Source organism: Mastigoproctus giganteus, chromosome 3, assembly GCF_048544385.1.
Source record: "Mastigoproctus giganteus isolate SK-2022 chromosome 3, ASM4854438v1, whole genome shotgun sequence".
NCBI lineage: Eukaryota > Metazoa > Arthropoda > Arachnida > Uropygi > Thelyphonidae > Mastigoproctus > Mastigoproctus giganteus.
Window position 1 is genome coordinate 125,454,145 of NC_143577.1, and position 14,889 is coordinate 125,469,033.

Consider the following 14,889-nt stretch of genomic DNA (forward strand, 5'->3'; position numbering starts at 1 on the left):
CCAATTTGTAAACAATATTATTTGTTATTTAGTTTATTTAAAAGCACAATTTGATGGTAAGCATTTTTATTTTGAAATAAATGCACCACGGTGCAGTCCCGTTTGTTGTTATTGTTGCTGTGGTGTTTTCTGGCGCAAGAGCTACTTAGACCATACTGTGCCTTCCAAATTAATTGAGTTACCTATGATAACTGCACGGTGGGCAGTTAGAAATGGTCATACATTTTTATTTGTTTTATATAGAAAAAGAATTCAGAGAGATTTGCTTCTTTACCTATTATGCTATTCAGAGAGAGAGGTTGCTGTAGATCTTAAATGAAACTAAAAGACATTCGTTGGGCATTGCTGAACAAGTTACATTCAAGGAGTATATGTTTTACTGTAAGTGGTTGTGAGCAGTGTGCACACTGCGGAGGATCATTTCCTGTATGCAGACAGAGATGTGTGAGGTGTGTGTGACCTATACGAGTTCTGGCTAAGATTACTTCTTTTCTATTTTTACGAAGGCTAGAAGTCCATAATTGTGGTTCAGGTTTTATTTGAAATAGCTTATTTGTTTGCATTTTCCACAGAAGTGTCCATTGTTCCATAGATGTACTCCGTATGTTATGTCTATAATCAGGATATGGGATTAGGTTATTTGTTGAGGATATGATGGAAGGATACTTCGCAGCACTGTCCACATTCGTTTCCTGGAATACCACTGTGGCCAGGGATCCATGAAAAGATAAGTTTTCTGATGCTCATGAAGATGCATCAGTTTATGTTTTATGAGCTTTAATAAAGGATTTTTAGGTGGGGGAAGTCCTTTTCAAAGCTAAAATAGCACTCTGTGAATCAGTATACATTATACTTTTATTTATTGACATCAGCGAGATGTTTTCCAGAGCAAGCTTGATGGCATGGAGTTCAGCAGTGTAGCTGCTGCATTCGGTTGGAAGTGAAATTGAGACAGTTGTATTAGGGAAGACGGCAGCTGCACCCACACGACTGTCAGACTTCGAACCATCAGTATAGATCTTGGTAAAGTGGGGATACTTTTGTGAGTGAGCAACATGTAGTTGTTGGATGTTAATATCTGCTATAGAGTTTTTACCCCATTGCTCAAAGTATTCATCAGAAGAAAGTGTGAAGTTAGTCCACGGGGGGATCCGGATCTTTTTTTTCTCTGATGATATTATCAAGCTGAATATTCCAGCTTTCTGTTAGATTCTGCAGTCTGATACCAGAACGTCGAATTGTTCTAGGTTTATTTGTATAATGGGTTTTCAATTGAGGATTATGCAACAGTGGCCAAACCGGATGAGTAGGCAGACTTTTAATTTTAGCTGAGTAGTTTAACAGCAACATCTTTCTTCTGATGCTAAGTGGAGGTTCGTGAGCCTCAACATAAAGACTTTGAACTGGTGATGTTCTATATGCACCTAGGGCTATCCTAAGAGAAGAATGTTGGATGGGTGCAAGATGGGCCAAGGTGCTCTCCCTAGCTGAGTCATAAACAGGTGCTCCGTAGTCTAACCGAGATCTAATTAGAGATTTATATGAGTGGAGCAGGGTATAACGATCGGCGCCCCAAGATGTACTGGAGATGACTCGGAGTATATTCATTTTCTTTGTGCAAGTGGTTCTTAGATACTTGATGTGCTCCTGGAAGTTTAACTTCTTATCAAAAATTAGCCCTACAAGGCGAATACTATTCACAATTGGTAGTGGATGATCGGCCAAGTGCAACTCGGGTTCAGGATGCACTGCGCGCTTCGTGCAGAAATGTATAGCTGTAGATTTGTGGCTTGACAGTTTTTATCCATTTTGCGCAATACATAATTCGATGTTATTAATGGATATTTGTAGATGTCTCTCAATATAGTTCATATTCTGGGAATGGCAGGATATGGTAAGATCGTCTGCATAGAGATACGAGTCAACGGTATTTGGAATACTGTTTGTGATGTTGTTTATTCGTATTACAAACAGAGTGGATGCTGTTTGTGATGTTGTTTATTCATATTGCAAACAGAGTGGCACTAAGAACAGAGCCTTGTGGGACTCCTTCTTCTTGAATGTATGTTTGAGATAAAACCTGCTGGTACCTCACTTGGAAAGATCTGTGCTGAAGGAAGCTTTGAATAAAATATGGTAAAGAATATTCTCAGAACATATATTCCCTACTTCCTGGCGACATTCTTACATAATAGCCATTCTATTCTATTCATATGGCCTCTCATATGAATAGAATGGAGATCTCTAGGACACCGTAGCGCCATGTGGTAATCAAAGGCCTTCTCTATATCAAGGCATATCATGACGAGATGTTGATTTCTGATGAATGCATTTCTTATGTTGGATTCGGCTTTGGTCACCAGGTCTAGGGAAGATCTATTCTTCCGAAAGCCAAACTGATTATTACTGATTACGTTTTCGGAGTCAAGGCACCAGGTGAGTCGATGGTGAACCATTTTTTCCAAAGTCTTGGAAAAAATGGTTCACCATCTTTCTCCAATTTCTCTAACCATTTTGGAAAAAATGGTTAGAGAAATTGGTCTATAGTTGTTAGGAATCGAATGGTCTTTTCCAGGTTTAGGTATGGCTGTTACGTAAGAATGTCGCCTGGAAGTAGGCAATATATGTTCTGAGAATATTCTATTGTAAAAGTTTAGCAATGAAATTAGTAATTTCTGATTGAGGTGTTGAATCATTATAATCTAGATTCCATCATGGCCAGGAGAGCTGTTTCTTGAGGTATATATAGATTCTTTCAGTTCAGATATTGTGAGTGGTTGGTTATAGGTAAAAGGACATGCAGTTTTGAAGTTTAGTTTCCTTTTCACAGCTTCAGCTTTGATTTTTTGAAAAGATGGTTGATATGCAGTTGAGGTGGACAATTCACAGAACACCATTCCTGGGGCATTGGCAATTTCATCAACAGATGAGATCTCCTTCCCATTCCAATTAATAATAGGAGAAGACAACTTATGATATTTACCATTTAGTTCCTTTATTTTTTCCCAGATTATTCGGGTATCAGTATCTTTGTTGATTGAGGAGGCACATTTTATCCACGAGTCTTTTTTCACCTTCCACCGGATATAACGAGCTTTGGCTCTCAGTCTCTTGAAGTTAATAAGGTCGGCAGTGGTGGGATGTTGGCAGAAGGTGTTCCATGCTTTGTTTTTTTCTCTCTTCGCTTTATTACAATCACCATTCCACCAGTGATTGGTATGCCGATGGTATCTTATTTGAGACTGTGGGAAGGCGGCTTTTGCTGCTGTTAGTATCTGCATTGTGATATGATCGGTGACAGTGTCAACAGCAGAAGACTATGGTGTCATCATCAAAAGATACATGACTGGTAAATTTCGTCCAGTTTGCATTGGAAAATTTCCATTTTGTTTTTGTTTCAGTTTGTTTGGAATGGGTGGTTTAAATACTACAGATCAGCAGATAGTGGTCACTATTTAGAGGATTGTCATGTATTGCCCACTCTATAGTTGGGAAGAGGATCGGAGAGCAAATTGAGAGATCTATTGCACTGGTTGACCCAGTAGGAAAAGGGATATATGTCGGTAAGCCATTCTTCAATAGTGTCAAATTTTCTCGGTCAGGTAACATTTCAATGAGTTCACCACGTCCGTCTGAAACCAGAGATCCCCATAATGGATGATGCCCATTAAAATCTCCTAGTAAACAAATAGGAGGTGGTAATTGAGAAATCAGATTTAACAGTTGCTGAATTGTACATGATTGATTAGGCGGAAGATAAATTGAGGCTAGTGTCAGTGTGATACCGATTACTATACGGGTAGCAACAGCTTCTAATGGTGTTTGTAATGGAATGTGCCTGGAGGGGACTCCTGATTCCACTAGTATAGCTACTCCTCCATGGGGGCTGTTAGTTTCAGATCGATCTTTTCTGAAGATAGTATAGTTTTTGACTGAAACAGATATTTTTGTTGTCAGATTTCTTTCTCTTGCAAGCATATGGCAGCACGTGGAGGTAATTAGTTCATAGATATCATCAATATTGCTGCGAAAACCTCTGCAATTCCATTGTATGATTTGTTCCATTATTTGGTTTTGTGAGCAGAAGAGGGGTCTGTTTGCTTTTTGTGAGAGGCATGTTTATATCTGTCATGTTTTGATTTTTATTTTCTTGAAAAATTTGGGCATCTTGAGTCATTGCCTTCTTCCATATCTGCTTGAAATACATCTGCATGTATTTCAAGCAGATCTTCTGAGTTGGTGGTATCATCGGTGTCCATGCTTGAGGGGTGAGATTGCTTCACCTCAACTGGATCTAATTTTTCCGCTGCTTGACAATGGGGAAGTCTCTGGGATGAAACTGTCAGTGGCATATTACTGCACTGATCGACTGCCTTTGATGGATGTTGGACCGAGAGGACTGATTGAGCCCAGTCTGAGATCGATGTATCTGGAGGGATGGACACTTCTGTCTGACATGCTACTGACTGGTGACTATAAGTAGCAGAGGCATAAGTGCATTTTGGATTATTTAATCTTACTTGTTTTCTTGCCTCTTGGTAGGAAACTTTATTTTAACTTTATACTTTTGTATCTTTTTCCCCAACTTCCAGAGGTCACAGTCTTTGGAGTATGCCGGATGGCTGCCCCTGCAATTTGGACACTGGGGTTGGTGCCTTACATTCTGTTTGTGTGTGAGTTTTACACCCACAGTTTGCACATGTTGCATCTCCACGGCGTGCTGTCTGGGAATGGCCAAATTTCTGGCATTTAAAACATCTTAGGGGGTTCGGAATATATGGCTGAACGCGACAGTTTAAATATCCTGCCTTGACTGAAGCTGGTAGGTTTGGAGAACTGAAAGTTAAAATTATACTCCGGGTAGGAACTAAACTGCCATCTTTTCGGATCATGATCCTCTTTGCCTGAGTGACTTTTTTGTTCTTTAAGTTCCTGGGCTATTTCATCTTCAGGAACGTTTAATAGATCCCATTCAGTGATCACTCCTTTGAAGAATTGAGGGTGTTATGTGGTGTGAACTGGGATTCCACTCAAGGATGTCAGACTTAATAATAGTTCAGAGTGTCGAGAATTGGTGGTCTCTATTAATAAATCTACAGATTGGAGACGTTTCACCATTTTTGGTGAACCTGTGGCATGTTCGAGGCATCTCTGAATGATAAAGGGGGAAAGCTTGCCCACAGGTTGTGTTGACAGAGAATGTATAATCAGGAATGCTGGTAATTCCTGTCTGCCAATGTCTTTCTTCATTCTCTTCGATAGAGAGAAGTCATGGTCAGTGTCATGAATGTCATTTGCTTGAAAGCTCTTCGGCTCTAAGCGTGGAAAGTCACTTGTTTCCATCTCTGCTCCTTTTAGCCCCGGGGGTTGTCTTATCTCCCAGGTTACCGGCCCCGCCACGTGGAGGCAGGAGCGGTGCCACCAGTGACCAAGCGGTTGTTGAAGTAAATAAAGGGTTATTAATGAATATATAGAATAAAAAAGAAAGGTAGATTTCCTCTCTCGGTTCTTACTTTTGTCCTTTAAAGTACCGAACTTCTTCAAGTAAACAAAAGAACAGTGACGCTAGAAAAGAATTGAACCTATAACACTTTGGGAGAGCACTATATATTCGCACGAAGAAAATCGCTTGGCACTCGGGGCCCAGTCGCATTTCTCTCCAGTTCAAAAGCAATTAATATTTATCATAAGTACATTCTATGTACTTATGATAAATATAAACAAAAAAAACAATAACAACAAAAAAAGAGACGTTCTTAAATTCTTCACTAGATTTCTGATTTTTAACAATTTATAAAAATCAAAACAACATATTCAATGTGGTCACATTACAAACAGAGAAGTGGTTAACCATACAGTTTCCCGGAGCCTTACCATTTCTGACAGGACCATCAAATTTTGATTAGTTTAACCAGTCATATTCAAGTTCGTTACAAACAGTTGAATGGTACCTGAGAGGTGTCTAACTGTTTATTTTTTATTTCTGGCAAACGTATTGAAAATATGCTGGGTATCACATTATGTTTAAAAAAATAAAAAATAAAAAAATTTTTCTGCTGAAAATGAAAAAGGTTGCACACAAATTATAACACTTCCATTCAGAGAATGGCTAAGCATGCAAAATTTTTAAGCAATTATATATTTCTAAAAATATAAAAAAAAACATTTATATATTAGATACTATTATTACTATTATTCCCTTCGATTTAAAATTTTTTGTTTTTTTAGCATTTATTTTGAATTTGGTGTGCTTCAGAGTATACAAAATTGAAATGCACATATCTTGCTTCCCAAAGAGTAGTGCCCACCTTGAGTGAATATCAATCTTTAATTTTTCCCTTTTTATTTATGAGAGAGCAATAAAAAATCTTTTACAAACACCTTGTGTGAAACTGTAGATATTCACTTAACAGCAGGAGAGAAAAGGAAAGTAAACTTCATATTTTTATAAACAAATGTAATTTGAAACTTCGTAAATCATTGGTGCGTAACAGTCCCCACCTCAGTCTTAATAAAAATAGTCAGTTGGTTGCACAGCACCTGACAGGAGCTCACATTTAATTGCTCTACAGAAACCACTTAAAAAATAAACTACCGTAGTACAAGTCTGACTACAGTTAGAAAACTACAAAATATTATGGATTTTTAATCATTAATTAAATCATAATGTGGGATCATTATTTTGGAGAGGCATCTGTGAGATCCACATGACTACTGCTGCTTGGTTAAAAAGAGATGAGAAGCATATATAAAGGCAACACCCACTGCATTTTAGACTACGATATGCAAATTAAGTATAAGGATACGTAAGTAACGTCCTTGTTGAGTTGATGACAGTGTCCATGCATGTTCAAAAAGGAATCCTACACTAGCACATTTCATATAAAGCATTCTTGAGTTAGGTGGATCCAACTGAAAAAAAAAAAAAAAAAAAGATTTTCCAAAATAATGAACAGATACCAAAACTAATAATAACCACATATCCTGTCAACAATATATCTCGCAAATATTTAATTTAAAACAATTTTAACTAAAAGAATGATAAAGATTTTGCAATGTATAGGCAAATAAAGCTATATAAACTGTCATAACTTGACTGATATCATAAATAACAGTCAATGTCACATAACTATATATTCAACAAAATTTGGACTAACTTTTCAAGAAAACTTTCCTATTTCATGACAGACTAATAATAATACCTGCTCTGCACCTAACAGAGCAGTTCACCCAAATTATAAGGTACCCAGAGACAATCCTCAAGTTTCTCACTCAAGGAATCACATATCTGAACCAAAAGACCAACATAAAGAAATCAGGCAAAACACAGGCCAACAATGTACAAGAGCCTGACCAGCTGCATAACCAAGAAGACATCAGACCACTTGGAGAGCCAGAACATAATGGCCGAACAGCAGAAAGGATGCAAGCAGATGCAAAGGATGAAAGGAGCAATTAACCATAGATGCTGAAGTTACAGAGAAGCCCTAAAGTCCCACAATCTGTACATGGCCTTTATTGATTACTGCAAGTCCTTTGACTCCGTGCTTCATAGCTGGCTAACAGATATACTGAAGATCTACAAAGTCAATCTGACAGTAACAAACTGCCTAGAAGCAATGATGGCATAATGGAGTACCACCATTAAGGTCGATCCCCATCAGGAGAGGAATCTTTCAGGGAGATGTCCTGAGACTACTGTGGTTCTGTATAGCACTCAACCTGCTATCTGCTGTGCTCAACAGCAGCAAGTATGGATATAATCTCAAAGGAAGGAAGGAAAAACCTGTACACCCTCACCCCCCTGATGTACATGGATGGCATCATGCTCTACATGGCAACTAAGAAGCAACTATTCCAAATCACTGAAGAATTCAGCAAATATATCAGGATTGAATTTGTTGTAGACAAATGCAAGACCCACAGATTGCATCAGGGGAAATTAGTTGGCCGAAACTACCAGCTGCAGACTGGTAAAGAGATCGTAACCATGACAGAGGGAGAGCGGGGGAGCCCTACAAATACCTGGGGAATGATGCCGGCTCAGCAGTTAGAGCAAAAGGAAATCAAGGCCTGCTTGACAAAAAAATACCATCAGCGACTCAGAACCCTGCTCAAAGCAAAGCTGAACAGAGGGAATACCTTGTATAATACGGTAATTTGGTTCCTACAAAATCTCATGTAATGGCGAAACCGTGTTATACGGGACTAAGAACCAGTACAAAAAGGGGGTTACGTTCCAAAAGCTAACAAAAATACACCATTTTTTAATAATAATCAGAAACTTAATTTTTATAATATTAATAACTTAATATTTTAATGTTATTTTTATAATGGTAGTAACTTAATTAGTAATAAATGAACAAATGTCTTACCTTACAAACTGTGATATTTATGACATAAGTTCATTTAATAAAAGAACATGATACACACAAGTAGCAACAAACATGATATGCACAATAGAGATACGGAGTAATGAGTTACGGAGCATTTATTTATGTTTTTTATATGATTGAATATTTCGTGGAAGGGGAAACACATTTCACCATAATAATGTGAAAACTCACAGAAGTTTTCCAGTTAGTTTAACTTCTGTTCCGGGTAAAATAATAGAGTCGCTGGTTAAAGATACATTGCAGGATCATCTAGACAAGACTGCAGCAATAATTCAGGCACAGCATGGGTTTGTTAAGGGAAAGTCTTGTCTGACAAATTTGATAGGATATTATGATGTGGTTACAAAGGAACTGGATGCAAAGAATAATTTTAATATATCATGTGTTTGGATTTCAGGAAAGCTTTTGACACTGTTGCGCATGGAAGACTATTGTACAAATTGGAGCAGAATGGTATTAAGGGAAAGTTGCTACAATGGATAAAAGGATGGTTAAGTGCGAGAAGACAGAGGGTGGTAATCAATGGGTGCTGCTCTTCTTGGACTAATGTTATTAGTGGAGTCCCACAGGGTTCGGTGTTGGGTCCACTGTTGTTTTGTATATTTATCAATGATATTGATGAAGGTATATCAGGCTTAGTGTCGAAGTTTGCAGATGATACAAAGGTTGGCAGGGTTGTTAATGACAGTAATGGCAGTGTGCTACTGCAACAGAATCTAGATAATTTGGGCAAATGGGCTAAGAAGTGGCAACTGAAGTTTAACCTTGACAAATGCAAAGTACTGCATATGGGTAGAAGTAACCCCATAGAAATGTACCAACTGTGTGGTACTACACTTAAGGTGGTAGAAAATGAAAAAGACCTGGGAGTAATTGTGCAGTCCGATATGAAGTTTTCTGAGCAATGCAGACAGGCTGCCAGGGCAGGTCATGGGGTTTTGTCAATGATATATAGGAATTTTGCTATCAGGGAAAAGGAGGTGATTATCCCTTTGTATAAGGCAATGGTCAGGCCACGCCTTGAGTACTGCGTACAGGTCTGGAGGCCTCATTTTAGGAAGGATGTCGATTTACTTGAGCATGTACAGGGAAGGGCAACAAGATTGGTGAGGGGAATGAAGGGATCCTCTTACCACGAGAGGCTTAAGTTCTGCAAATTGCAGTGGCTGGAGACTAGGCACCTACGTGGTGATCTGATTGAGGTGTATAAGGCCTTGAATGGGTTCAGCACGCTGAATTCTGATGGGATCCTTCCACTTGTTCAGATTACGAACCTAAGGGGGCATAAATTCAAATTAAGAAAAGACAGATGTAGAATAGATGTGCGGAAATTTGCCTTTAGCCAGAGGGTGGTTAATTGCTGGAATAAACTTCCATCTGTCGTTGTGGAAGTTGATAGGTTGAATAAATTTAAGGAGGAACTGGACAGGCATTTGGAGGGAATGGTGTGATTTTTTTTTTTTTTTTTTTTTTGGCTGATGCTGCATAAGCTCATACATTTGCTTCCTTGCATCACATGCCACTACTAGTACTACTAGAATTCCAGTGATCAGTACCATAACAAATGCAAGAAGATCGAATTTACTACCTGTTTATAATTGATTACACTAACAGAAAAGACCAATAAAACGGAAAGTGCAAATTGTTTTTACTGTTTCATGGTAGTGACCTCCAGAAATGTGTTTTAGAAAAATATCACGAAGGCAATAACAACTTATGTTGGTCCTTGAGGTTGTCACAGGTATTCTCTCAGATATGCCAGACACAGACAAGCTGTACTTGCTACCTGGGAGTCTAAAACGCTGATGGAACTGATATTCGGGTGACACTCAAGTCAAGTGGACCCAATTTTGGCGTAGTCTGGACGGTCTGTGACAGCCAAATCCTCTGCTTGCACCTTCACGATGGTGGGTGACCACTCAGGTGTGAACCAACGTAAGCAAGGGTCGAGGTTGGAGCCCACACCACATGGAGGAACGCTGCCCCTCCATGTTATCAGGCAGTACTAGGTGGTAGATGACTCTCATCAACCGATGAAATATAACCACTTTGCTTATTGGAGGCTTGAAGTGGTGGAACCCATGTTTAGTCTCTAGAGCTAAGTTCAGGTCAACCCTTCCCTATCTCTTCCATCATGCAGTATGATTGATGACTTCTGAGGTTATGATGAACGTCGTGGCGAGATCCAATATTCCTTACATTTCAAGGGCTCTAAAACGGTGTTCGCAGGCCGGCCGCTAGTTAGTATACTGGACCGAACCTATTGGCAACTCTCTAGGAGGCTTCCGGATCAGCTAGTGTATAATGTTGCTACCTCTACTCTGCCAGATAGTGACTGGAGGGAGTCCGAGTAGTGTGTATGCAGGGAGCATTGTCGAGGCCACGTTATGTCAAGGATCTGGGTATATTCTTACCACGTGTACGTCATATCCAAAAATTTCATTACTTCATACAGCATGTCCCACCCACTTTTTCTTACTCTCGAATACACCATGAATTGTCAAACTAATAGAGCAAGCTTATCTGTGAAAAGATCTAAACCTTCCAAGCACTTCCTAATTCATTTCACAAATATACGTGGTTTCGATTCTAATCTCAACGATGTCGATTTCCACTTGCAGTCTGCCGAACCCCATGTACTTTTTCTGACAGAATCTCAGTTATCAGTTGATTCAACTACTGCTCATCTTAGATGCCCAAATTATTTGCTGTATGATTCCTTTTGCCTAAAAGATGGTACTTGTGCATATGTCCGTTCTGATATTCCCTGTCAGAGACTTGGCAATTTGGAATCTCCTCTCTTTGATCTTCTCTGGCTTAAAATCTCTCTACCTCATGGTGTCAAATTCATCTGTTGTCTCTACCATTCTCCCAACTCCACTAATCACTTGGAGCTCTTTGACTTCCTCTCTTTGCAACTTGACTTTCACCAGTCCAACTTTCCTAACAGCGAGGTAATTTTCCTTGGTGATTTTAATGTTCACAACTCCAGCTGGCTTCCGTTTTCTAGTCACACCGACCCAGCAGGTCGAGATGCTGAGGCTTTTGCAATTACTAATGACCTAGTACAGATTGTTCATTTACGTACAAGAATACCGGACAATCCTAATCATACAGCCAATACCCTTGATCTTTTTCTCACAAACAACCCTTCTAAGTACATAGTCGAAGTGAGAGGTTCTTTAAGCACTTCAGATCACAACTTGGTGATTGTCTCTTCTCCAATGGAACCTTTATCTCATGGCTATTCCAAACCTTGTGGTCTTTGGCATTACAAGAATGCAAAATGGGATGACCTGCGAGACTTCTTTTCTTCTTTTCCATGGTCGGATTACTGTTTCAAAACTTCTGATGTCAACGTTTGCTCAGATCTTGTCAGTGGAATTATTCTTTCAGGAATGGAATCCTTTATCCCACACTGCACTTTAAAATCTCGTCCTTTATCTAAACCTTGGTTTTCCAATAAATGTGCTAAGGCTGTTCAAGAGAAGAATGTTGCATATCGTAATTGGCTTGTTTCTAATTCTCCAGCTTCATTTTCTGCCTACACCAAAGCAGTTATTAATCAGTACAAACTAGAGTTTGAACAGGCTAAGAGTAGAAAACTTGCTTCTTGCCCTAATGGTAGCCGATCATTCTGGTCTCTTGCCAAAGCTATTGGCCGCAACGTTTGCCCATCTCTGCTCCCATCTCTGTCCAAACCAGATGGTTCTCTTGTCACTTCAGCCAAGGATAAAGCTGACCTGCTAGCATCCCATTTTTCTTCCAACTCATGTATCAATGATCTTGGTAAAACACCTCCCACCATTCCCAACACGCTCCCATTCAATGCCTCCTGTGGTCTTCCATCAAAAGGATATCAGAAGGATTTGGATGAATCCCGATACTAAGAAAGCTCCAGGTCCTGACGGTATTTCTCCACTTGTTCTCAAAACCTGTGCTCCTGAACTTACTCCTATTCTTTGCCGCCTTTTTTCACTTTCTTATTCCCAAGGTGTTTTTCCTTCTGCTTGGAAATTTGCTCATATCCAGCCAGTTCCTAAAAAGGACAACAAATCCCTCCCAACCAAATATCGTCCCATTGCAATTACTTCTCCTCTTTCTAAAGTAATGGAGAAATCAAGTAACCGTAAACTCTTAAACTATCTAGAAACCTTCCGTCTGATCAACGATCGCCAGGATGGATTCCGTCAGTGTTGATCCACTGGTGATATTCTGGCTTATGTTACCCATTTATGGACTAATTCAATGGAAAAGTTCGGTGAAACACAAGTAGTTGCTCTTGACATCTCAAAGTCTTTCGATCATGTTTGGCATAAAGGTCTTCTAAACAAGCTTCCATCTTATGGTTTGCCAACTGTTTTTAGTAATTGGTTATCCAGTTTTCTCTCTGATCACTCACTGAGGGTGATGGTAGGTGGCTCTTTCTTCTAACTTCTCCAGTAATGCCGGTGTCCCCCAAGGTTCAGTTCTTTCCCCCCACTCTTTTCCTCTTGTATATTAATGACCTTCTTCCATTAACTGGAAGTCCTATCCATAGTTTTTCCGATGATAGCACACTGCATTCCACTTTCCATTTTGAGAAACCTTGTCCTGCTCAATCAGCTTCAACTTCTCGAAAATCTGCTACCAATTCCATAAATGCCGATCTTCAGGTAATTCTCCAGTGGGGGTAAAGACAACTTAGTTGATTTCATCCCTTCTAAAACTCAGTCTTGTCTTATATCTCGCAAAAAGGATTCTTCTGCTACTATGCTTATCTTTAGTGACACTCCGATTTCTAGGCAAAATGATATATCTCTTTTGGGGATTACCCCGACTTCTAATCTCTCTTGGCACAAGCACATTACAAATATTGCTTCCTCTGCATCTATAAAACTTGGTTTTTTCTTTTGCTCTCGGCATTACTTTTCTTCCAAACAGCTGCTCAGTCTGTATAAATCGCAAATCCACCCTGCCATGAAATATTGTTTCCACATCTGGGGTGGTGCCCCCAAAACCTCTCTCAGGCTTCTTGATTCCATTCAGAAGAGGGCAGTTAATTAATGATTCATCTCTAACAGAGTCTCTCCACTTGCTTTCTCGTAGACGTACTGTTTCTGCTGCATGCCTCTTCTACAGATACTTCTATGGGCACTGTTCTTCTGAATTGGCTTCTATAACTCGCATTCTCTCTTTCAAAACAATCTGAACACGTGCCGCCACCAGCCAACATCCATTTACTGTCCAACTTCAAACCCACAGAACCAACTTTTCATCTTCCTCATTTATTCATTCAACTGCCGTTTTCTGGAACAACCTTCCTTCATACATATTTCCTGAAAATTACAGTCTACAGAAGTTCAAGTCCAATGTCAACAAATATCTTCTTTTATCTTCTCAACCTCCAACCCAAGCACAGTACTAAGTACTATAGGTTCTAATACCTCTCGTGTTTGGGGTTCACATAAAAAAAATAAAAAAAAAAACTAGTGAGTCAACAGAGGGGATTCACAAAAAGGAAATAAATGTTGAAAATTACATAGAATATAATAGCAGGGTTCTCCCAGCACAAAAGCTCAAAAATGCCATGTTATGCAAGATTTCCAGCAATTCTGAAATGTATTAGAGCGAAACCTTGTTGTAGAAGTGCCGTGTTGTGCGAGGATTGCTGCAATTTATCAATTGTGTTAGAGTGAAACCGTGTTGTAGAAGTACCGTGTTATATGAGGATTGCCTGTACAGTTAAAGCCATAAATACCTATGCAGTCCCAGTGCTACCGACCTAGAGTAAATCCCAAGAAAGAAAAAGAAAATGATGACCAAGAGCTGCCAATGCCACCACACTGTTAGCCTTGGAGAGATTGCCAATAGCCCAGAAAGAGGGAGGAAGGGGCTTGATAGACCTCACTGAGCAACAGAAAACAGTAATAGTAATCCTGAAGGATTACTTCCAGAAAAACACAGCAGCACTCTACCGGGCCATAAGAAAGACAGACAAGCAACATACCCCACTCAACCTAAGCAAAGAGTCCCCTCCTGCCCAGACAGCATGAACGAAGTAGGAAAGATAGGCAAAGAAGACACTCCAGGGCAGACACTACAATGATCGCCATCATGACCACCTAGATAAAATAGCTTCCATTGCATTGCTCACAAGAAGAATGCTCCTCCCCGAGAATGAAGAATTCATGCTTGCCATCCAAGACCAAGCAATCAACACCAGGAACAATCAATAATATATTGCTAAGGGGCCCACAGTGACACGTGACGACGATGCCACCTGGCCTCAGAAATGATCCAACACATCACCATGGGATGCAAGGTGATCACCCGGACAGAGTACACTCGTAGACGTGACCAGTTAGCCAGGATAATACATCAGAAGCTGGCAAGGAAATACCAGTTGATCAAAGAAAGTGTACTGCATTACAGGTACAAATCCCAGGCAGTATTAGAGACACCAACCCACAAGCTGTACTGGGACCATACTATAATAATGGACAAGAAAATC

General features: G+C 39.6%; 1 protein-coding gene across 1 annotated transcript in view; it reads right to left on the bottom strand.

Moving 5' to 3' along the window:
• LOC150088258 (ferry endosomal RAB5 effector complex subunit 4-like) overlaps positions 1-14,889 on the bottom strand; it is a 433,728-nt gene that overhangs the window by 148,497 nt on the left and 270,342 nt on the right. The window contains exon 7 of the mRNA XM_090369407.1: positions 6,807-6,912. Coding sequence (XP_090225533.1) covers positions 6,807-6,912 — 106 coding nt within the window. The remainder of the gene's footprint in view (positions 1-6,806; positions 6,913-14,889) is intronic.